This window comes from Scleropages formosus, chromosome 1, assembly GCF_900964775.1.
Source record: "Scleropages formosus chromosome 1, fSclFor1.1, whole genome shotgun sequence".
In the NCBI taxonomy this organism is placed as follows: Eukaryota; Metazoa; Chordata; class Actinopteri; order Osteoglossiformes; family Osteoglossidae; genus Scleropages; species Scleropages formosus.
Window position 1 is genome coordinate 38,718,096 of NC_041806.1, and position 25,946 is coordinate 38,744,041.

General features: G+C 41.6%; 1 protein-coding gene across 1 annotated transcript; it reads left to right on the forward strand.

The window, feature by feature from the left end:
• LOC108929321 (uncharacterized) lies at positions 1-25,943 on the forward strand. The gene is made up of 22 exons (XM_018743742.2): positions 1-894; positions 2,480-3,246; positions 3,900-10,509; positions 10,702-10,866; positions 11,378-11,416; positions 11,982-12,100; positions 12,332-12,497; positions 12,799-12,938; positions 14,021-14,147; positions 14,947-14,982; positions 16,054-16,223; positions 16,359-16,485; positions 17,918-18,063; positions 19,533-19,659; positions 20,028-20,057; positions 20,251-20,363; positions 21,579-21,711; positions 22,661-22,800; positions 23,270-23,393; positions 23,774-23,932; positions 24,164-24,326; positions 24,838-25,943. Exons 1-22 carry the CDS (start codon positions 445-447, stop codon positions 24,924-24,926), a joined length of 10,140 nt encoding a protein of 3,379 aa, XP_018599258.2. The 5' UTR covers positions 1-444; the 3' UTR covers positions 24,927-25,943.
• Positions 25,944-25,946: the final 3 nt, after the last annotated feature.

The following is a 25,946-nucleotide window of genomic DNA, read 5'->3' on the forward strand; positions in this document are numbered from 1 at the left end:
CTCTGCCTCCTTATTGGTGTGAGCATTTGGCTGTCCTGACTTGCAGCGATGGCAGGCCTTTGAGAGTCAACGCTTCCTTCTGGTTGCTTCAATGGCAACATGTCAAACCAGTTTATGCACATGGGCAGGACCTGGAGGGGAGTTGGGGTGGAGGCGGGAGCCATCAGCCTTGTCTTTGGTTCGGCACAAGTTACCGTTGGACACCAGGATGCAGCAGAATCCCAAAGTATACACTTTTTTTCAACTGAGCTACTAATAAAGTCGGAAATGTTCCATCACCTACAGTGTGTGACAAAGTTCTCATCTGCAAAACCAACAGAAAAAAAAAAATGTTGGGTGGGTGAACATAAAAAAGATGGGAGTGTGGTGTAGTTTGTACAGTGTTTTCGTGTTAAATTGCATGTGCGACCAAAAGTTCATTGCCTACGTTTAAAAGTTTTCCAAATGTGGAGCCCTAATACAATAAAGGAATCGTTTGCGAAGAGGACGCTCAAACAGGTTACAGGTGGATGTTTGCGAGCGTTCCTTTGTTTGCGTGTGTGCGCTGCTCTTTGTGCACACAGGTGTTGCACAACAGAAGAGTCCTCAGTCCTTCTGAAAGTCAGTGATTTATCTGAGCGGCGTTCACAGCGGAGGAGTTTCTGTGTGCCTCATACAGACGAATTGATCTGGACTTCCAACGTGTCGTGTTTTTTGTACCCCCGTCCCCCTCCCCCGAAACAGCGCGAGCAGAAACAAGCCTTACAAGGTCGTGTCATTTATGGTGTGCAGATTTATCTGGTCCAACTACTTCGTCTGCACGCCGTCGCCGCACGGGTTGTTTTTCTTTCATTTTCCTCTTTGTTTTCCTTGGAATCAACGAAGGGGATAATAAACCACAACAGCGTGAAGATGGTAAGAGCGCCTGCATGTTGTGTAATTACGGTTTAATTAGCGCTGTTTGTTGTTCATTACTTTCGCGGTCGTGTCTAAACTTGCGATGTGTGTGTGTGTCACACAACAAACGGGGCGGGAACGGCATCCTTCTCTTTCAGCAGAGAAAACGACTTTTTTTGACACGAAGAACGGTTTTCTTAACATTTTATTACAAAATGTAAAAGTAATAGCACAGCCCACACTTACGTCTTCTTACACGAGTCGGGTGAAATTTGGTGTTACTGTGTACTCTTTGCTTGTACATAGTTTATGTTTGTTCACTCTTATTAAATAATCTAATCTAATTCGCGTCCAGTACACTGTTGTATAGATAATTTGCCGTTACTTCGTGCATTATTTATTATTTTGTTACGATTATTTCATAATATTACCCCGAAGTCCAGTAACTCAAGAGCAAATATTTAATGATAGCTCTAAAACTTTAAAGTACGGAAACTTTGCATTCATTACGCCATTTAATATGAATTTTAACCTGAGTAGCCAACTGTGGTGCCTCCATCTGCCCCACACGCCATAAACCAGGTGTGTCTGCGTGACGGTTTCCCGTAATGCATTGCGAAGGCGCCGCCTGTCCGTCAGCTCTGCGCGAGACCGTCCCGTGATCCAATGATCCGTCCAGTTACTGTATAGGCAAATAGCGCGGACGTCGCAGGCCTGTTGGATCATTTTAAGGGGAGCAAACGTAACATTTTCTCCAAAGTCGCCTCAGTTATCCACAAAAATGTACTAAATTGGCGTGCCATTTTGACTGTAATCTTTTATTTCTGTATCTCTGTGAGACTATTGACCCTGCCTGTAAAGGGGACCTGTGGCCAGCGCGGAGAATTTTTAAATCCCGTGTTTTTTTGTCATCTTAAATCTGTCTCTTTTACTGTTTATGGCTGAGTCAGGTTGATTCAGAGGTTGATGTATTGCTTCTTGTATTGTAGGAAGGATTTTTGATGATTTTCATCACAGAGTGTATGAAGTTCATGTCTTCAGAGAAAAGCACGAGGCATCAAGCTCGTGGCCCATGTTAGAAAAGAGTCGTAGGTGTAGCTTCCAGAAATTACCGGTATATTCACTATATTTTAACTTTTTTTTCGATTTGTGCATCATTTTCCTTACAGTTTAGCATGATGTGTAAAGACATGTGCGGAATCACTCTCTGTTTATTTTCTATCCCATTTGTAATGTCCTTTAAAATATATATAACACGCTCTAGTAGGACTAAGGACATTAAATGAAGCATAGTGAGGTCCTGTAACACAGGTTTTAAGTGTTGCAGCACTCTGGATGTTTTATCTCTCTGGAAAGAGGAAAGAGCAGTTAGACAGCCCCCCATGTGTCTCTAACGTTCGTTCCAGACCCCAGCATTCCAGCAGCAGTAAGATGGGAGCACTCCAAGATCTCCCAAATTAGGAGCACATTCTCAGATGTGAGCCCCACCTCTGTGGGCGGAGGTAGAGACACAGGCCATCTGAGTGACGAGGAGGGTGTTGACAAGTCCTTCGGGCAAGACAGCAGCACAGTACACCTGAATACCTTTTCTTTCTCCTTCAAGGAGACACCCATCCAGGACGTGAAACCAGCAGTGGCAGATACAAGGCTGCAGTCTGCAGTCTGCTTGGAAGGGTCGTGTGTGGACTACAACCAGAGAGTCAAACATGCAAAGAACTTCCCTGTCATTTCTGGATATTCGCATTTATTTACTGCATCATCGTCCTTGACAGATGATCAGAAGGTATTACTGAATCCCTCTGCTGTTGGATTATTGCTTGAGCCAAAGACCGCAACCCAGTCAATCTCAGCTCTTTGCACCAGCAAGACAGAGGGTGAGACGATGGGGCGGAAGAATTCAGGGAGGAGGAGGTCCCGCAAGAATTCTCATGGGGATCCAACCAGCCCTCAAGAGTGCACCTCACCAAAAACCCCCATAAATTTACCAAGTTCCCCTGACCCAGGTAATACCAGTAAGACCCCAAGCTTGGTGGAGGACTCACCTGTGTTTGCCTTACCTGTATCTGTTGTTGGCTCAGATGTCGATGTCCCAGAGGGTTTGCTTGTCTGTCCTTCCCCTTCTGAGCCAGCCACCATGACAGTGGCCTCCCCGGAAAGAGGGTTTAGCTGCGCTGCTCCAGAGAACCCCAAACCATTGATGATGCATATGGAGACTACAGGGTCAAAGCAAGAATTGCAAGCTGATAAGTTCTTTGCCAAGAAAGTACTGGTGAATCCGGAGTTGGATGACGATAATGACACAGGCTTTGAACAAACAAAACAAAATGCGAGTGCTGAAGGGAAGGTCTCCCAGATGTTTGGAGTGAAACAGTAAGTAAATGACTTTATTTTTATGAGCGATTACTCAATTTGACACTGATAGGCAGAAAAAATGACATTTGTTTGCAGATGTTTCACTGAAACTTGAAATCTTTTATGATCACCTTTTAATAGTCATGTTAAATGTAATAAAGTTGTTACAAAATATTGAAAAGTGACATAAAGGACTAGCAGCATGATCGCACAGCAGGTATGTCTTGGGGCTTCACAGCATCTGGGCTGGAAGTTTGAATCTGGAGCAGTTTGTGTGGAGTTTGCAGGTTTTCCCTGACTTTGAGTGGGTTTTATCTGTGTGCTTTGGCTTCCTCCCACTGTCAAAAGATGTACTTCAGGTGAACATTGCTCATAGTGTGAATCTATACAAGTAAATGAGGGCTGTGTGAAGCCCTGTAATGTATTTGTGTCCTAACCAGTGTGCACCCTGCCTTGCACTCTGTGATTCCTGAATCGGATTAAGACGATCATTATCCTGCATTGGACATGTGTTTACTGATAATTAAAGAACGAATAATAAAGGACATTTTCTGAAACCGAAACATTTTATTTTTATTTGGTAAACAAATTCATTTCTAAATTTTTTTAAACTGCGTAATATCACTAAGATCTACCTTTTAACAGTATTTTTTTGTGTTTATTACACACAGATCACCAAATCTGAAAAGGGAAAATGTGGTCAATCTAAATACTGAAAGCACAGGCAAGATAGCAGATAAAATCAGTCTTTTTGAGGGTCGGGTAGCAAACCAAGACAACAAAACTGGTCATGTCACAAGGAGTGTGGATCGTTCCTCAAGATCAACAGAAAGACTAATTGAAAGGGTTGCATGGAAGTCACGGTCGGCTGACCGTGGGGTGACTTCTGGACCAGTTGGACCAGGAAATATGACAAAACCGTTTTTTGGACACTCTGTGGCTTTGAAAACAAAGACTGTCAGGGAAAGGGCTAAAGACTTCACAGAGAATTTCCAGAGTAACAACAGAACAAGTGTTGTCACACACCGCAGTCCATTTCAAAAATCTACCCAGGGAGGTAATATCATAGAGAGTAATACTGACATTGTGATATCAAAGTCCCAAGTGGAGAACACCCCCCCTGTGCCTAACGTCTTTTTAAGCCAAGAGAAGTTAAGGTCAAACCTTCATAACAAAGACCTTATTATAAAAGACAGCCCCTCTATTGTCTGTCAGGATAGTCAGAACTATAACATACTGGATGACCAGACCTCAGAAAAGTCTGTCACTTCAGTCTCTAAGATGAAGAAAGAACAAAAAGTGGGAGGTACACATAGAGCAATGCCCAGCAGTGAAAGTGAACAAGATCAGTGCTCTATAAATGAGAGAACCCCAACTACACATGAGCAAACCTCAATTATTGTTACAGCAGTGGGGTCTGTCAAGAATGAGGATAATAGAGGACACAAGTCTAACAAAAACAACCTATTACTACAATGTGGATTGCAGGCAACAGAGCAAATGGTGTCCACAATCACGGATGACACCGATAGCAAACAATCTATCAGTGATCTTACAATCAAGGAATTGAAATCAGATGTTAAAGGGACAGTGAGTGCCAAAGTGTTGACAATACCGCTGAAACAGAAAGGGCCAAAGATAAGGGTTGTGGGGAAAATAACAGCTGATGAAGTGAGAGACCTTTCAGAGACATCACAAAACACAATAAAAGTGCACCACCCTGGTCTGGCACCATTACGTGAAGAATCCTTGCATAACCAAGCAGACTTAACTGCAGTGGCCACACGGGCAGATAACAAGATGATACAGTCTGTTGCTATTCTGTCAACATCAGAGCTTATCAAACCTCTGAACCGCACCAAAGAGGAAAAGACTACTGAAATCAAAATGAAAAAAGAGCACTCTGCCAAAGAGCATAGTTATACCTCACAGGTGGCTACAGAAGTAAAAATTTCTGTAAAATACCCAGTAAACATAAATATCCCTGAAATTCAACCTCCTGACAAGGTGTCTAATGCATCTGTATCTGCTTATAAAACTTTTGAAGGCAAAGTCTCTCAGTGTGTCACAGATGACAGTGTGATGAAACCTATGAGAAAACAGAAAACACTAAAGGTCAACAAACTTCAAAGTGAAGGTTGGGCAAAACAGGAAAAATTCTTGAAAAGTACAAAGAAAGAAGGTCAATCTGATCACACTGGTATGGAAACAGAGAACTCTGTGAATGATTCCAGAAGCAAAAGTTCTGTGCATGATACACCTAATGTGCAGTTAGAAACTTCTGGACTTAAATATGAAATGTCAACAGGCAAAGTATCTCAGCTAATTGCACTGTCCCAACCAAATCACAAATCTGCTGACACGCAGAAGAAAACATCTGTGAAAGGAACAGATGAAAACCGTAAGGTCAGCCATTCAGTTAACACGCATCCGCACCATACAAGTGTTGCTGCTGATACCTCATCTAGCTTTAAATCTGCAGTGACTGACGTAGGTGATTTGGCACCTGCTGTCAGTATGCTCTCAGAACACACACCTTTTCATGAGTCTCATGCCGTGAGCAGGCACAGCCATACATTAGACAGGGAGACCAATCAGCATAAAAATATCCATCCAGTATCCGTGACAGACCTTCCAGTTATCTCTAGAAGAAAGAGAACGAAGGAGGGATTATCTTTAGACTACGAGACAGACATCACAAATGAAAGTCTTTCTGGGTCCAGTCCATCTTTCCTTCCGAAGGTAAAGAAGTATGAGGCAAAACAAAAAGCGACCTCTCCTGTGAATCAGTTGCAGAAAGGCAGGCTAGAAAGTTCACAGTGCCAGTCAGTAGAACAAAATATACCAGAGAAGGCCAGAATCTCGGCAGTTAAAGAAACTTCACGAAAAGGAATAGGATTCCATGATCATGACTCGTCAGAAAAACAGACAGACTCATTTGTGATGGAACAACAAGCAGATAATAAACTGAAACCACTTGACCCTAAATATTCAATATCTAAAGTAGCCGAGGCTATAAATGATACTAACACCCAAGACAAAAATACCACGAAAGGACAGGCTGATGATGCTGCCACTAAAGCAAAAAAGCCTGGGGCAAGTAAGTTGTCACCGGCTGTAGATGTCTTTCCAAAACACACGTCTATTAGTGTTTCTTATGCAAATTCAAGGACCCTGGACCAAGAGAGTGGGAATAATCAGCAAGAAAATGTGCCTTCAGCACCAATAAAGGACCCTCCTTTGAAGTCAGTAGATGAAAACAGTAAGGGGGAATGGCCAAAAACTAAGTTAGAAAGTCCTTCACAAATCACCATTTTTAATCCTTCAAAGGAAAGGGAATCGGGGCAAAACTATAGACAGATGGCTGCTACTGTAAGCCTTGCACTGAAAGGGGAACTGGAAGAGTCAAAATGCTTGTCATTGCAACAGAAAGAGCTGGACAAGGGTGAGCTTGGAATTTCAGTAGATGAAGACAGAAGCCATTCAGACACATCACAGAAAGGAAGACTGCACAGGGAGGAGATTTTGCAACATCAGACAGACTCATCCACTGCAGCCACACAGAAAGATTTCAAGCTGAATCCACCTTTAACAAAACATTCAATGTCCGTGGTTTCCAAGTCTCAGAATAATAACTGCACTGCAGAGGAGAAAGCCTTGGAAAGCAGTGTGAAAAAAGAGCAGTCTGCTCATGTGTTTGATGCCACTTCTCTAGTGGTCTCACAAATAAAAAATTCAGTAAAGGACATCAGCCACAATGACACTGAGTGTCCACCTCCTAATGAGAGGTCATTTGAACCTAACAATAAAGATGTAGCAAGCAAAGCCCTTGAGTCCACAGAGGGACAGTTGCAAACAGATAAGCATCATTGTGGTAATGCATGGAAGGAAGAAATATATCTAAAAGTTAAAAGCAAAGCCCATGTTGAAGAAAAGACTGTTTCTGCTATAACTACCTCTGCTGTGGTTCCTGAGTTAGAAAAACTGCAGGTAAATCAGAAGGAAGAAGTTCCATTTGGAAACCAGTCATTCAAAGGGCAACCAGAAAAGGGACTGCCAGCTGAAAGTCCAACTCAAGCTGAAAATAAAGAAACTCAGCATATTTTACATTTTACTGCCACAGAGACTAATACTCTGAGTTCAGGGGAGGGAGTTGGGACAATGGGGGCAAAATCTACCATCACAGAGACAACAGCAAAGGTGAATCAGGAAAAGTTCCTATTTGGAAGCCAGTCACCCAAAGGGGAACCAGAAAAGCCTCAGGGACTACCAGTTGAAAGTCCAACTCAAACTGAAAATGAAGAAACTGAGCCTATTTTACATATTACTGCTGTAGAAACTAATACCCAAAGTACATGTGAGGCAGCTGGGACTATGGCGGAAAACTCTGGCATTACAGAAAAAACAGTAAAGGCAAATCGAAAAGAAGAGGTCTCATCTGGATGCCAGTCCCCCAAAGGGGAACCAGAAAAGCCACAAGGACAATCATTTGAAAGTCTATTGCAAACAGAAAAAGAAACTCAGCCTGTTTTACATGTCAGTGTTATAGAGAGAAATACCCAGAGTATAGGGGAATCAGTTGGAATAATGGAAGAAAAATCTGACATTACAGAGAAAACAATAATGGAAGATCAAAAGGAAAATGCCCCATTTAGAGGCCAATCACTGAAAGGGCAACCAGAAAAGCCACAAGGACAATTAGCTGAATGTCCAACTCAAATTGAAAATAAAGAAACTCAGCCTATTTCACACGCCACTGTGACAGAAACTAATACTCAGAGTATAGATGAGGTAGTTGAGACAATGGGGGCAAAATCTGGCATTACAGAGAAAAAAGTAAAGTCAGACCAGAAAGTAAAGGTCCAGTTTGGAGGTCTCCTCCCCAAAGGACAACATGAAATGGCACAAGGACAATCAGTTGAAAGTTCCCTGCAAATAGAAAAAGAAACTCAAGGTACTTTTCATGTCATTGGTGCAGAGACGAATACCCAAAGTACAGGTGAGGCCGTTGAGACATTGGGAGCAAAATCTACCATCACAGAGACAACGGACAAGGTGAATCAGAAGGAAAAGGTTCCATTTGGAAGCCAATCACCCAAAGCGCAGCCAGAAGAGCTACAGGGACAGGGATCTTTATCATCTGAAGATCAAGCTCGAATAGAAGACAAAGAAACTCAGCTTATTTTACATCTCAGTTCTCCAGAGATTAATACGCAGAATACAAGTGAGGAAGCTAGGACTATGAGAGAAAACTCTGGCATTACAGAGAAAACAGTAACGGCAAATCAAAAGGAAGAGGTCCTTTTTGGATTTCAGCCCCCCAAAGGGGAACCAGAAAAGCCACAAGGGCAATCAGTAGAAAGTCCACTGCAAATAGAAAGAGAACCTCAGCCTGTTATACATCTCAGTGCTATAGAGATAAATACCCAGAGTATAGGGATGGCAGTTGGGACAGTGGGGGCGAAATCTGGCATTACAGAGACAGTGGTAAAGGGAAATCAGAAGGAAGAGGTCCCATTTGGAAGCCAGTCCCCCAAAGGGGATTCTGAAAAACCACGAGGGCAAGCTGTTGAAAGTCCACTAGAAATAGATAAAGAAAATCAACCTGTTTTACATGTCACTGCTATAGAGATAAATACCCAGAGTATAAGGGAGGCAGTTGGAACAATGGGGGCAAAATCTGACATTACAGAGAAAACAGTAAAAGCAGATCAGAAAGAAAAAATACCATTTGGAAGCCAGTGTCCCAAAGGTCAACCAGAAAAGCCACGAGGACAATTAGTCGAAAGTTTACTACAAATAGAAAACAAAGAAACTCAGCCTATTTTACATGTTACTGCTACAGAGACTAATGTCCAGAATTCAGGGGAGGCAGATGGGACAATGGGGACAATATCTGGCATTACAGAGACAGTGGTAAAGGTAAATCAGAAGGAACAAGTCCTGTTTGGAAGCCAGTCACCCAAAGTTCAACCAGAAAAGCCTCAGGGACTACCAGTTGAAAGTCCAACTCAAACTGAAAACAAAGAAACTGAGCCTATTTTACATTTTACTGCTACAGAGACTAATACTCTGAGTTCAGGGGAGGGAGTTGGGACAATGGGGGCAAAGTCTACCATTACAGAGACAACAGAAAAGGTGAATCAGAAGGAAAAGTTCCCATTTGGAAGCCAGTCACCCAAAGGGCAACCAGAAAAGCCTCATGGACCATTAGCTGAAGGTCAAGCACAAATTGAAAACAAAGAAACTGAGCCTATTTTACATCTCTCTGCTTCAGAGACTAACAGTGATAGTGCAAGTGAGGAAGTTAGGAAGATGGTCCTGTATTCTGGCATTTCAGAGACAAAGGCTGGCTCCCGTTTTGAAGCTGCCATAGGGTCTGAGGTGAGCTTTCTAACAAGCAAATGGCATCCATCTCCTGAAGGGCAGCCAGCCAGAAAAGCAGTTCCCTCTAGCTGGCTGGATGTTGATCAAAACCTAACCCAGAAGAAACCAAAAAAACCCAAAGGAACCCTGAGCTCCTCTGTCAGTGAAGAAAACCTTTTTGACACCTCAGATGAGTTAAAAGACTTCATAGAGAAAATTAAGAGGCTGGGTGCTCCGTTTGCTCTACCACCAAGGAAGCTTGGTCAGGTCAAGTTTCCCTCTGCTCCTTCTAAAATGCCTACCATCAAAGAAGATTATTTTGAGAAGGCTTTTGACTCAGAGGAGTTCCCGTTTGGACTAAGGAAGAAAACAGGCAAGAAAAATCGAACTCCTGGGATGTTGGGGAGAGTATACAGCACTGAGGCCAGGGGCAAGCTGGAGCTAGAACAAGCTAACGCTGAGGAGAGCAGCATTCTCTTTCAGTCACATCACACCTGTGGCAAGGAACAGGAAGAGAAGAAGGAGAAGGAGTTGAAGGATATGACAGAGGAAGAGCCCAGTCCTTTTTCATCACGCTTGGGAAAGAGCACTATCTTTTCCAGCCTCCTGAGGTCCTCCTCCAAAGCCAAAAGGTCTGGTGATAAGGTACATTCTGCCCAAGGCAGTGCGGTTTCCACCAGCAGTGCCATCAGCCCTTTAACTCCAGTGACAAAGACCACAGTGCAGCCGCTTCCTTCACCGGACAGGGCTTCAGCTGCTCAGGACACTGTATCAGCAACAGCCACTAACCCAGGTCACAGTCCCGCAGCTGCTTTCCCTTTGGTCCCAGAGATTGTGCTGCCTGATCATTCAGCAGATGCCTTTCCCCAGGTCTGGAAAGCTCTGATTAAATCAGAAGACCATCAGAAATTGCAGGTTTGTCCCTTCCTTTTCGCCCAGTCAGTGTCAGTACTTTAGTTATTTATTTCGATCATGGTCAAGTATTGAACACATAAAGTAATGAAAAGCTGTTTACGTGTTTTAAAAAGAACTGGGTTGAATGGTATCCTGGACATGTATAACATATGATTTTCACAATTTTTCTTAAAATTTCTCTGCATGGGTTAGCCAGGAACAGGGGTTGATCCTCTGGTTCCCAGCACAATGGATCCAAAGATCGACATTGGCATTCACACAGCAGATGCTGGACCCTCTGAAATACCGGGACAGACCTCTGCCAGCGTACTAGACAGCATTGCCCCTGTCCCTGAACTTAGTGCAGGCAATGTTACCGTGAGTCCAGAGAACTCTGTTTATTGTTTTACTGCAGCTTATTGCTGCACTTTGTTTACTTTTTTAAACTTGTCTTGTTATCACTGTTAAATTGTTGTGCAGTGCTTTTTAAAAAACCCACAGGCTGAACACAAAATCTCATGGGAAACTTCCTTTTTTACATGAGAAAATTATGTTCAGTATGTTAATATTTGTTCACTGATAAATAACTTTACAAAAATCAAATATCTGTAGTATGCATAAGAATAATTTACTTAATGCACTAGGATACATGTCCTTAACCACTTTGCTGCTGTATTTTGGACAGTTTACGTGCAATTATGTCCCTAACTGCTATACTGCGATAACTGATGCACAGTACACATCCTCTAACATTATTTTAGTACATTTAGTGCAGTTTATATTTCTTTTAGTGTGCAGGAGCCAGCTCCCATCTATAGATGGTGGTATTTATGGAATGTTTATTGCTGCTGTTTAAGTAGTGCAAAGATAACACTTTTTTTGTTGGTAGTTCCCAGCTGTAAAAGGATTCCACACCCGTCCAGGAAAGGTGGGTAATTTTAAAAGTGTAAAACGCTTCATTATGTCTTTTCTATACAGCAGATGTGCACTACATTGACATGTTGAATGTGGTGAAACAGGTAGATAATATGTGAGAGGAACAAGGGTTCTGTATGTTATTTTTGCTTATAGTGAAATATAGAAATACACTTCACTTTTGTTTGCAAAGAGACACTTATATTGCTCTGACTTACAGTTGGGAAAAACAGGAATCTGTACCTGAAGAAATAATTCCCTATGTTCACACACACACTCACTCACACACACACTGGCTGAAGCCGCTTGTCCCAAACGGGGTCATGGCGAGCTGGAGCCTAACCTGGCAACACAGAGCATAAGGCTGCAGGAGGAGGGGACGCACACAGGACAGGACGCCAGTCCATCACAAGGTACCCCAAGCAGGACTGGAACCCCAGACCTGCTAGAGAGCAAGACCCAGCCAAACCTGCTGCGCCACCACTTCCCATATTTAATTTATAATAATTGTATGTACACATTACATGTGATGTCAGGCCACAGCAGGTTGAAGTACTGCCATGTGTTTGTCTTTGCAGATTGTGATTTATGAGCAAGCTCAGTTCAGTGGCAAGGCTTTTGAAGTGTTCAGAGACCTGAAGGATTCTACCTCGCTGAAACTGTCCCCTGTCATTTCTATCAGGGTCATCAGAGGATGGTGAGTCATACAGAGAGATACTCTGAAAATTCACACTCTGCAGATTAATTCCATATCATAGCTGCTGTTACAAAAAAAAAAAAAATCCAACATTTCCAGCATAAGAAATTTCCAATATGAGATATTTAATTTTCACTACTTTAGCCTGTTTTCACTCCTTTATATAACTCCTTTATCACAAATAATTTCCATTTAAAAAAGAAATTCCCAAATGCTTTTGTCTTTATTTAGTTGGATATTATATGAGAAGCCTAGATTTGAGGGGCGTTCCATTGCTCTGGAGGAGGGACCTATCCAGCTGAGGAATATCTGGGCTGAAGGAGGGTTAGCCGAACAATCGCATCAGACTTTGCCCACAGCCCCCATTGTCATTGGCTCCATCCGCCTGGCCGTCAAGGTGATCCCTCCTCCACTCCATTCCTCTTTATCTCCACCTTTGTGGTATCACTAGATGAAAAACGAAAGGCCTTGATTTTCACTACTTATTAAAAAAAAAAATGTAAATCTTTGAACCCAGTATGTCTCCACATCAGCCAGAACATTTCAGTGATATTTACATAAATTAAAATTTCAGCCACATTACTTGTAATTATGTTGTGGTGGAGTCGAGGTGTATCTGCTACACTGCTACACCACAGATTGCCTTTGTCCTGTTTTTGTTAAGCTGTGTTTTTATGTGTCATTTGCTTGACCTCCAGGACTACAGCATTCCCCACATTGACCTGTTCTCAGAGCCTCGAGGTTTAGGTAGAGTGATATCCTATTTTGACAGCACAGTGGACATCTGCAATTTTGGGATTCTACAGAGCACAGCATCCATCAAGGTCCACTCTGGGGTGTAAGTTTACCTTTCTGCAATATAATTTCATGTTATAACTGTATTTATCTGTTGTTCTGCTATGTAGGCCTGTCTCGGTTTATGTGTATTCAAAGTGGAAGTTAAAATTTTTGAAGAACCAGTCTAATACGAAGTCACAGATCCTTTTATTCTAGTCTCTTATCGTTGTCTTTCTGTTTTTGCTTTTGGTGACTGCATTCAAACAGATTCTTTCATTGTTTTTTACAACTGCTCTGTACAGTGCATGACTTGGTTCTAGTGCCTATTATGAATTGAAGCATAAATATTGAGAAGCTTAATGACCACGGTGTGGAAAAGAAGTAAAGATGACAGGCAAGAATTCTTGTGGTTTAGCACAGAATGGCAGTTTGGAGTCTCAGCTTTGTTGTCTGTCAGCTTGTTTTGGTTTTTTTCCTTTCCCCTTCCTGGAATGTCAGCTCACTTGCTCATGCATGTTGAAAGGAGAAAATGTGACCACAAAGTGTTTCTCTTTTGTGCCAATACCCTACCATATGACCAGAAAGCATAGATGTTATGTGTACACTAGTGAGGAAAGGAACACTTATTCTACAAACCAGCATCAGAATGGACTGGAAGGCCAGACTTTTTAGTGATCCTACCCTAACAGGTAGATTAGACATCATAGTATCTCAGGAATGCAGGGCCAGTGTCTATTCACATGTTTGGTCTGCCACTCACGACCCACTTCTGTGGAATTCTGCTGATCCTGTTGATCCAACAACACGCTTAAAACATCTTGCAGGCAATGCTTGTTGTTATAATAGCAATCGCTGACAATGCTGCATGACTTTTTTTGCAGCAGTTGGTGAAGTTTTCTCATAGAATGACTTTCAAAATTAGTGGTTTTTCCCCACATCTATATTTTGGAGCAGTCATGTAGCTCACCCATAGATGTCTTTATTCCAACCTAAAGTTGCATGATTAAAATGGAGTTGCACCACTAGCTGAAGCTTTAGAATGCTAGAAGGTCTCACACCTTGCTGTGCAATATATGCGTTTGCTTTAGCAAATTTTGACAAGCTAATTGATTTGATTCTTGTGCTGTTGTGGTTTCTCTCCAGCTGGTTGCTTTACAGTGACCCAGGGTTCCAAGGCCTCCTGGCATTGCTGGACGCAGGGGAGTATCCCTGTCCTGAGTCCTGGGGCTTCCCTGCACCATTTGTTGGCTCCCTGCGACCCCTGAAAATGGTGAGCTCTCCGTGGACTTTCTCACCTGTTCAGCATCTGTGGAATTATGAATGGCTTTTAATATGTAAACAAGAGTAGTTACAGAGGGGGGTGCGGTGGCGCAGTGGGTTGGACCGCGGTCCTACTCTCCGGTGGGTCTGGGGTTCGAGTCCCGCTTGGGGTGCCTTGTGACGGACTGGCGTCCCGTCCTGGGTGTGTCCCCTTCCCCCTCCGGCCTTACGCCCTGTGTTACCGGGTAGGCTCCGGTTCCCCGTGACCCCGTAAGGGACGAGCGGTTCTGAAAATGTGTGTGTGTGTGTGTGAGTAGTTACAGCAATTTAAAAATTAATTTCTAAATTCAGTACTCACACATAACTGCAATTCTGCTGCATCATTAGAAAAAATATTTTAAAATTGTCACAATTCAGTTAGCAATACTATTTGCAAGAGTTCAGGGGAAAAAAAAGGAAATATTTACATTGTCAACAATCTGACTGATATTTGAGATTTTGTGTTAAAAGGTCATATTATTTTCTTCTCTCAGATCTCAGTACTGACTCTCCACCGTTCCCACAGACGTTTGCATGTTCCTTTTCTTTTAAAAGATTACCTCTGTTGTTTTTCTGGTCCAGGCACATTTTTTGCGGTAGAGAATTTGTTCTTTGCCAAGTACCTAATAATTGCTTTTTAGTATTCCTGAAACTGCAAGAACACGTGTTTGTTTTGGGTTTTCAATTTCATTTTTTATTTTCATAATACACATAGTAATTTCCTAGAACTGTGCTGCTGCAGAAGGGAATAATATTACCTTCTTTTTCAGGGCGGCCTGAAAGTGGAGAACCCAAATGAAGTAAAGGTTTGTAGGAGTCTTAATTATGCCCTGATTAATTAATTAAAAAAGAAATAACTTCCAGATACACTTATTTTAAGTGATCGCCACATTTTATAGGTATCTTTTGTTATTATTCATAAACTTAGATATGGGGCAACTTGTGCATTATAATTTTCCCTCTGTGTAACTGAATTCATGCACCACTTCAGTTTTATTAATTTATTACATATATTTGTAACAAGCTGCTAGTTCAGCTAGGCAGGATGATGCAGGGACTTGAGGTTAAGTGCTGATACAACCAAGTTTATTGATGGCTTTGATTCTGTACAAGATGGGGCTTGAGGAATGCAGACAAGGCGACGTGCATGAATGGTGAAGGGTTTAGGAAAGCACAGCAACTTTCAGAATCCCTTGGTTTGTCAAGATGTCAGTCTGGGTTTAGATTGATTCACTCTACTGAGAATAGCATTGAATAGGAAATCAGTGATGAGGTGATGTAGTGCAGATGGAGTGCTTATATGATTTGTTGAAGAAGCTGTACGACGTGAGAAGGTTCGTTTTAAATAGGCTGACATTTCTGGGCTTGTGGATATTTTAAGCATGCATATCATAACTATTTAGCAAAACTGATAATGCAGACAGCACAGAAGAAAGTAACTTCAAGGTAAGATGCAAATTGTAGCATTCTCAAGTTATGGTATGTATAAAATACAAGGGGATGGGAATAACACTGAGGTGAACATAATTTTATTGCTATATGACTTATTTGAGCAGTCAAAGTTCTGGGTAGTGAAATTAATGTTTTGAAAGATGATTGGGATCTCAGATGACTGGTGTGCTGTGGCATACTGGCTATATGAGTCATCAGGATTATCAGGACTGGGCATTTTCTGAGGGAGGAGAGATTATTGGCTTTGCGTGTCTAGCATAGTTACTGTTTGGTGCCGCATCAGTCAACATTCTAACGACCCACTACCAAGTTTTTTTGGAAATTTGTTGGTATCCAGTTTGGGAACTAAATGGGTTCTTATGCCTGTAATTTAAATAACACTAATTTGTATGCAGACCTTTGATGCATGACCTTGGCTGTTCCAGGCCCTGCTGTATGAGAAGCCAGGTTTTGAGGGGCCAAGCACAGAGGTCAATGGGGATGTTTTCAGCTGTGTAGAAAAGGCACAGGAAGAGAAGGACGGTGATGCAAAAGCTTCAGAATCAGTCAGCAAGGCACTGAGCTCCGTGGGCTCTCTGAAAATATTTGGAGGACTGTGAGTGCTAATGACATCCCTCTGATATTTGATCACAAAAACATAGCTTCTGTTTTGCATATACAGTATATGAGATATTCCTCTGGTGTCGTTCTTTGACCCATCCACTCTCTTTGTGTCTCCCTGGTGCTGTAGCTGGGTGGGGTATGAGGAGCCCAGGTTTGAGGGTCCGCAGTATGTCCTGGAAGAGGGAGAATATGTGGACTGGAGAGACTGGGGTGGAAGGAGTGAAAAGCTTCTATCACTGCGACCTGTTCTGACTGTAAGTACAGGATTCAGTGCTGGCTGTTAATGTGAATCAGTACAGTGTATTGATACAACCTAAAACAAAGGCCCATCCATATAATAACCATGATGAAACATCAGGTTAATAGTACCCTCTCCCTAAAAGTGACCAAATACAGTCTGTAAGTACAACCTAATTCAGTGAAATCGTGTAATGTCTGGCCACATCTTCTGTCTCACTATTATCTAGCACAACCTATATTTAAAGTGTACTAATAATAGGTTCAATACCACATCACCTGGACTTAGTATGAGCGGTACTGGTTGTCAGTATTATTTTAAGTTCTTAACTTTGTATTACTGCATGATTTACCTTTTTTACACCAAACATGTTATATGAAAAGCTGAAGCAGAACACAAAAGTGGACTCAAACTGGTGGAAGGCATATCAAGAATCTGTATGACTACAATACCACACTAAAAGCAAAGGATGCAGAAACTCTTAAAACTGAAGTTTGGACTATCATAAATTTGAAAGAAAAGTCATGACAGTCCGAACAGCAGCAAATTTTAGTGCTGGTAGCAAAGGTATGGACTTTTCAATTGGGATCAGTGATCAAGAGCCAAGAATCCAGCAGTTAAAGGAGGCTGTAATAACTAGTACTTAGTAGAGCTGCAGTGAAAGAGCTGGAAAAGATCAAGGTCAGAGTCAGAGTTGTTTATTTGTCATTTGCACAGTTGTACTGGGTACACTGGGCATTGAAATGCTTGTGACAAGGCTCATATTAAACGTGAACAGACATGAACAAACATGATCTTCAGATGTGTCAGTGGATCCACAAGAAAGAATATTAGAATTGCTTATTATATTTGTGAGGGGTGTGGTGGTGCAGCGGGCTTGTCCGGGTCCTGCTGTCTGGTGGGTCTAAGGTTTGAGTCCTCCTTGGGGTGCCTTGTGACAGACTGGGGTTCTGTCCTGGGTGTGTCCCCTCCCCCTCCAGCCTTGCACCCTGTGTTGCCAGCTCCGGCTTGCTGCGAGCTTGCTCGGGACAAGCAGTTTCAGTCAGAGTGTGTGTGGTGTGTGTGTGTGTGTGTGTGTGTGTGTGTGAATGGCCCTTAACACCAGCAACAGTGGTTGCTCTCTGTTAGAAAACCTTAGTCGATAACTAACTGTCAGTGGACAGTGTATCACTGTTATCACACTGTACTTCTAAGTATGAGTTATTTATCAAGCTGTGATAGTTTGAAATCTTTTCCCTGGAGATTTGTTCTGCTGAGTAGTTTGCAAACCAGCAGTATCTAGCATTTAGTAATATGACTGGATTTTACTGGCTTTGTAAGCTGCATTAGTTGTATTTTAACATTGTACCGATATTCTTACTCTACCAATGGGGTAAATTTCTTAACTGGAAGACCAAGAATCTAGACCTATAATTTTATGAGTGCTTAAATTTGTCTTTCAACCACAGGACTTTCTGTCTCCACACCTGACGATGTACAGTGAGCCAGACTTTGATCCAAGAGGAATCAGCATTGACCTTGTAGGACCTGTCTTCAACATGGAAGACACAAACTATGGGACAAGGAGTCAGTCTATAGATGTCATCAGAGGCATGTAAGCTGCCCCTCGTGCCTACGCTACAGTGTCTGCTGTGTGCTTCGTTTTTTCACATCCCCTTACTCCCTTCCTTTACCCTTTTGTTCTGTCCCGGTGCTGTTTTGTTGCTTTTCAATGTGCAGCACCTGAAATGAGATGCATTATACGTGGTTATGTGTAAAAACGTGTCAGGATCCTGTTTAGTGAATGAGAAGAGTTTGATAGAAGAATAAGAAAAGACTCTTAATAATTGTCACCAGTTTGATTTATCGGATGCAGAAAGTGGGGGGAAAAAAAAACCTGAACAACAGCGACAAGGAGGAAATGGCTCATTCGAAAGGATGTGTAATATCGTGGATTCTTTGAACACATTAAATATGATCGTCTGCATTTTACATGTCCCATGATGTTTTTGTCATCCTCAGCTACTCTTGTCAGGTAGTGTTACCCACCTGCTTTGATAGCACTAACCATGAAACTAACAAGATGTTTTTAAATGTATTCCCACCGGCTCCAGCCTGGTGCCTGCAGTGACTGACACATGCCAGAGTGCGCAGTGCTTACCTGTGGGACTGTCAGATTCCACCCAAGGGAGCAAGTCTGAACAACACCTATTTTCTTTATAAGGCTCTGAGACTGCAACCCCTCCCCAAGTTTGTTAGTCATATGACAAGTCACACACCCAAGGCCACAAACATGAAGGCGTGGCAGAGTAAAAGTTGTGGGATCCATCTCAAGAGATATACTAATGGCCCCAATTAAAACACCATAACTGTTTCTTTTGACAGGCTTTCTTGTGTTTCACTCAGAACATACATTGTCAGAAAAAATTATTAAATTGACAGGTGGGCAGGGCAGTAGAATAACCTCTCTTATGGTGTTCCAGCTGTTGACTAGCATGTATTTTATCCCTTCCCTTCCCCTCCCTCCCTAAAAAGTAAGGTTTAACATCAGCTGTGGTCTATGCCGCTCTTAAATTTTAAGATACACATTATGTCAGTTCTTTAACCGTGGATATTGAATCTCCAGACCTTACTCTCCTTAGTTTTAGCCATCCTCCTAGATCTTTTGAATCCTCATTATGACTCAGAGTTTACAGAGCTGTATAAACTATGTCAGCGCTGAACCCGCATGAGATCATATGAGAGAAAATTCATTGATTTATGCTTTCAAATGGAACTTCAGTAATACTTCTAAATAATAAACTAATTGCTCTATGATAAAATACCTCTCTTAAATAGTATATGTATAACACTGAGTACGCTATAGATATCTTACAGGTATCACTGTCATATTTTTTAATCTCAGCTGTTCATCATGTTGACTCAGTGCTTCGCACTAGCCATATATCTGTAAATAACTGTGCAAAGGGCTGATACACAAAGGTGGCAGGTTAAAGATCCACAGAACGACTTATTCAAGGTTGAAGTGGGTGGGAACCAGTGATTTCCAAACACGAACTTAAACCATCCCCCTGTTCTCTGAAGGTGGGTGGCTTTCGAGAACCCGCACTTCTCTGGAGAGGTGTACGTCCTTGAAAAAGGCCTCTACAGCAAACCAAATGACTGGGGAGCTCATGACATGAAAATCTCCTCCCTGCAGCCTGTCCTTCAGGTACCTGGTACACACTGACATCTCTTGATCTCCGTTTATGAATTGTACTATACTGTACCTGTGTCTTAAGCATAGAAGCAGTGTTTACCATATATAGTATTGTGTTTAATGAGAATATAGTATGCATACAATAAGTGTGTGTGCATTTGATTTCCGTGTAAGAATGATTTCTGTGTATCAGTAAAATACAGACAAAAACCTAAATGGCACATCCCTGCATTTTTCTCTCCACTCAAATGTTTCCAAGCTATTATCATTCCCTCTGAAACAGGGTCTGCAATTTTTGTTTGATGCTTTCAAAATCATATGCACATTTTCAATCAGTTTGACACTTGTTTCCATTGACATGTGTTTATTGTTCATTTTAGGATAATATGGGTAACTCTTCCAAATTTAAGGTGGGTAACATTCATTTCTAAAGAAACGTCTTACTGAATTGTTTAATCTGAGTCCTGTTTGAGAAAAGGAGCTGTTGGCTCAACTTGTGACTTCCTTCTTCACATTCTCTCTCTCTCTCACACACACACACACACCACCCAGTAATGACCGAGCCAAATGAGTGTTGATTATAACAGTGACTGGCTGTTTTAGGTGCAGCTGTTCTCTGAGCCTGGGTTCAAAGGCACTTTCCGGATTCTTGATACCAGTGTTGCAGAGCTGCCAGAGGGTTTCTCCGTGGAGTCCTGCAGAGTGCTGGCAGGCAGGTGTGTACAGGGGAGTGGTGTGTGTCTGCTCTCTCTTTGCTGTCCTTTTATATGCTCAATACATTCTCAGACAAGCTGCACTTATTTAGTTGTACAGTGATCTGTTTTTATGCAAGTTTCCAGATCATGAATTGGCTCATACACAATTGGTAAATAGGGGAAGGATGTCCTTATAATTTAATATCTTATATGTGATTTGATCCTGAGCATTGAATCTCGCAGTAATAGCTCAACAAAGTGGTCTGCGGAGAAATACACATGATGCTCAGTTGTCCCACATGCTTTGTTTTGGATGTGCTAATTGGGAGGTACCCGTCACTTTTCATGCTATTATTTACATTCTGCATTGCCACACATATGAGTGGACAAAGTGACAAAGATGTAAGAAATGTGCTGGTGATAAAATTTCAGGAGCTGAGTGTAAAAGAAAACCTTTAACGTTTGCGGAAAAACAATGTAATTGGTTTTGAATTAACTCGTGACATCATCAGTGCTGCTGAAATAAAGGAGTCAATGTTATGTACAATTAGACAGTGCATAAAGAATGAAAGAAAGCTTTTTTGGCAATCAGGGACAAGCATTCTTGCACTGTAAAAGAAAGCATTACTTAATTACTTAAGCAGTACTTAAAGACCTCAAGGAAAATGATGAAAATCCTGCCAAAGAGCCTTCTTTTACTGCTAGTAGTGGGAAATTTGTTGCTTTCAAGAAACACTATTCTTTCCATAATGTTAAATTATGTGATGAAGCTGTGAGCACAGATGTAGAAGCTGCAAAGTCATTTCCCCATAGTAAAAAATATTGGGATAATTATACAGTTTGATAAAGCTTCGGTTAAGCATTTGATTAAGTTCTGAGTGGTTTGCCCAAACTCTATTCCTGCATAAGCCCTTTTACTTTATTGTGGTTTTTTTTGCGTAACACAAGGTTCAACAGGAACGCATATGTTGCATTATAGCTGAGATTCCTGTACCATAATCCTCTACGTTCTTTGTCCTTATCACTATTAGCCACAGGGAAAATACTTTACAACTATGACATGAAAAAAATTTAAAAGGAACAAACCATTTTTGGTTGCATTGTGACGTATAATTTCCAGTCAGTCATTTGAACTATGATGCAAAGCTTATTCTTGTTCAGATGAGGTGATTAGTGAGAAGTAAGATTAATGTTTGTATGTTGTAATGTTCGTTTGTTTACTCGTTTTTTTTCTAGCTGGCTCGGCTTCGAAAGCCAAGGTTTCGCCGGCCGCACCTACGTGCTCGAAGAAGGGAACTATCCCGACCTAAGAGCCATGGGATGCTTTCCGCCAGATTCCTCCATTCGCTCCCTGCAAACTACTGGCTTTGTTAGTGCATAAGGAACCGCTCAGCATTCCTCGAACCCTTACTCTTTGACTTTGCGTGATCACGAAAGGCTCTCCGTTGTCCCCCTTCCTCCTCTCTCTTTATGGCACTTTCACTTTTAATTCCACATTACAAAGTAAGATACAATGAATTATACAGTAATATACACAGGTAACAGTGTCCAGTAACTTGTGGGCACACTGTACATAAACGTGTTCATTTAGCTCACAGTTTTCTCCAAAGCAGCTTACAGTACTAAGCAACTTACTGTTTATTACCCATCAATACAGCTGGGCTTTTTAATGGTACAAAGGTAAGTACCTTGCTCAGGTGTGCTTATAACAGGAGGTGGGATTCGAACCTGGGGCCTCCAAGTACCACCCTTTCTAACTGCTATGTTGCCAGCTATCCTAGTAAAGAAACTTCACTGTTTCTTACAGTGTTTTTACTGAGTAGGAATTGATTTAGTTTTAAATGAGCTTACTTCAGTTTAAGAGAGATACTTTATAGACCCCATACTTTACTCACTTTAGGCACAGTTGAGTAGTATTGACGGGCAATTGTTGTTAGTCCTTTCAGTCACTTTTGCAGGAGTAAGGCAGTTTCCATTAAAAGAGTCTGATCTATAGAAATGAATTCCTTTTTGTGTAAAAGTTATTAGCTTCATTGATCAGCAAGACAGGTGCGTGGACTATTTATTTAATCTTACTGCAGACTTGAACAAGGATGCCTCTGCTTCTCTCTGACTTGGTTGCACACTCTCAAACTTGTGCAATAATCCTAATACCATAAACTGTTACAGTGAGTATAAGTCGGAAACCTGGACGAACATTTCAAACACAAAAAGACAATTTTTAGAGAAGCAAAAGTGTAATAAAACGTGACCGTAGTAATATGGAAAATAATGTAATATAAAGAAACAGCAAACTCCTCTTTGTCTCTCTCACCCAGGAGTTCTCAATCCCATCCATCACACTTTTCTCCAAACCACGCTTCAGGGGTAGGAAGGTGGTTCTGAAGAGTGGTGCAGTGAACCTGCAGCTGGCTGGGTGTGATGGCCGGATCCAGTCGGTGCTTGTGGATGGTGGGATGTGAGTCCAGCATAACACCCTTCAGGACCAATGGAATGTCACTGAAAGTCATCTTTAGTTTTACTGCCCAAAACAATACATCTTGTACTTCTTTATAACAGCTACAATTGAATAGTTTTACAGTTTCACTACAGACACTTTAATGTTCAGTTCTTAGATGATGGATCCTGGGGTTTTGACATTATTTAGCAGCTTATTTAAAACAGTGCAAATCAGTACCATTGCTCTGAGTTCCTACCCTAGACATACTGCTATACCTCAGCTATCCTTAAGTGAGCATGAATCGTCCTTTAGAATATCAGAGGAAGGCTCAAATTGTAAGAACTCCATGGAAACTCAAGGCATATGTGACCTTCACATGTTAACCTGAGCAATAGTCTATTGTGCCAAGAAACTTGAAGAAAAAAGTCATGCCTTCTAGGGTAACTGGAGTAATTTCTCTTTGCGTACGTGTGTGTGGGTTTCTCAGGTGGGTGGTGTACGAGGGCAGCAACTTCCACGGCCGACAGATCTTGTTGAGACCCTGTGAGGTGGAAGACTGGTGTAAATTCAGCACCTGTCAGCGAATTGGATCACTGCGTCCGCTGATCCAGGTACAAGGCCACTTCCTCACCTGTCAAATTCTAAACCTAGGGACTAAAAGCTAAGTACCTGGATGGCATAGGTTTTCATTCCTGTTTGCATCAAGGGCAGGTAAAGTTGCTGTCAATCTGTATTATTTTTGCCAGTATCTTTCTTTCCACTAGAATAAAATTTTTTTTAAAAATTTCAAAATAAAAAGTCAGTACAACAATCCTAAATTTATAACAAAGCAGGTAGGTTAAAAATGTTGTTTTCAAGTATTGTGGTGACCATATGTACACATTACCTTTGTGCTAGCCACACAGAAACAGCGTGTTCTTTACTGGTTAGTGGTGGTTAAAATGCATAAAGCAACGTAACCTTTGCTTGTGTCTGTTTCTCATTCTTAAAGAAACCGGTGTACTTCCGCCTGCGAAACATGCGGACGGGCTTGCTCATGTCACTCACGGGAACACTGGATGATGTCAAGCTTATACGTATCCAGGCAACAGAAGAAACTGGTGGCGCTGAGCAGATCTGGATCTACCAGGATGGTCTGCTACATTGCAAGGTATGATTGACAAAATTTAGGTATCAGAAGAGGTTCTGTTTTAACATTTCGATTAATGTTCCATCGGCACTTGTCCTATTAATGTCCTGGCATGCGGGCGTCTTCCTAGAAAGAACTAGATAAAGGACTGCTTGAGTGGGTAGATTTACTGTTAAAGGCTAGCCTAATTAGGAGCCATGGTGGGGATGTGTCACATTCTGGGTGATGCTCTGGGGCCTGGCCATCCTGTAGATGCTGGAGGACTGTTGCCTGGAGACCACAGGGAACATGGTGATGGCAGGCAGCAGGCTGGGCCTCTCCCCAGAGCGTGGGAAAGAGCTCCACTTCTGGAACATCACTGCTGATGGGCTCGTGCGCTGCTATGTGAAACCGAACCTGGTGTTGGAGGTCAAAGGTCAGTACATAGAGACAAAAACAATGCCACAGGCATGAGAACTCAAAATGTTAAAACAGAGAAAGAATTATTATGAATGCCTCATAAATTGTCTTGTGACAGAACACCTATTCATCATATTGGAAACACACTTCTGTGAGAACAATATAGCAGATCTGAGCATATTGTTGTTATTGGTTGGTTGTGCAAATAGTACTTCACAGGTTAGCTTGTGTTAATGCTGTGTGCTTGTCACGTAGCGCCACCAAGTGGCCCGTTTAAGAAGTGTTTCGCTTACAATGGAATCTGTCAGCTGTGGAAGTTACTGCTGCCATGTGCAACCAATCTGACACATGGAGAAACAATGAAGTCACTACTTTGTGTTAGCAGATGTTTTTTTCTTCCGGTGGCTAGGGGGGTGACAGCCCGATTACCTAGTTCTCTTCAGGCAAACCATGAAAATCCAGACTAGTAATCAAACTAATATTATAAACTACATTCCTTTTTGGGTCTCTCTTTGTATTCTTTACAGGAGGACAGCAATACGACAAACATCAAGTCATTCTAAACGTGTTTGATGAAAACAAGCAAAGCCAAAGATGGTTGCTGGAGATCCTGTGAGATCACCCAAAATGTATAACAGTAGCTCCCGTCATGACCCAGGGCTCAGTAAAACAGCTGTGCAGAAGGCCCTTCTGCTCGGCGACGCAGGGCTGTGGTTGATCAGTGCACGATATACAGAATAATTTCATGGGCCATCTATGACACAGGCCTTTTCTTGGGAAACTTCAAACTGGATGTTTTGTAACAAAAACTGCTTTTTGTCAGGCTAAACAGTTGCAAGTTGTATTTTGTAGCCAAATTGCAATTTGTATAAAATTTTCAATAAGATAAATGATAAAAATGGTGTTAGAGGCATAGCAAAACAATGCAGAATATAATTAATTATTTAAACACCAATCAGACCAGCTGCTCTTCACACAATGCATTCAGGAATTCCTCAGCTGATTAGGCAGGGGATGATCGGATTAGAGAGCAGTGTTGTTCCATAATGTAGTTGGGGCACCATGATCCAATGCCTCTAAATCCCTCTAACACTAGTCAGTATTGTGAAATTTTTAGAAACTAGAGTGAATCAGGAACTTGTCTTCCAACAACTGCCATTTGTACCATAGTTTCATTTAGTTTGCTGATGAATTATGTTACTTCAAGCTACTTTTTAAAGAATTAATCAGGTATCCTGATTGTTTTAATCAGGGAAATGTTGTCTTGCTTCCTTGTTTCTACATCTTTTTAATGTATAGATTCCCTTTTAGTTCCACTCATTTTTTTCACATGCTATCTTATTCACTTATAAGCCCAAAACATTTGGAAAAGGGTAATTGAGTGGACTTCATTATTTCTGATTTGTTGATGCTTTTATCCAAAGCAGCTTCCAGTGTTTGATCCATTTATACAGCTGATCATTTTACTGTATTAATTTAGATATACTTAGATAATCTAGTTTTGGATAAACTACCTTGTTTAAGGGTACTATTAGCAGTAACAGGGAGTGGGAATTTTACTGTATATACTGTGAATAAATGTGAATATTTATAGTACAAAATGTTTTGCAAAAAGATTTAGTTTCTTTGAATTAAA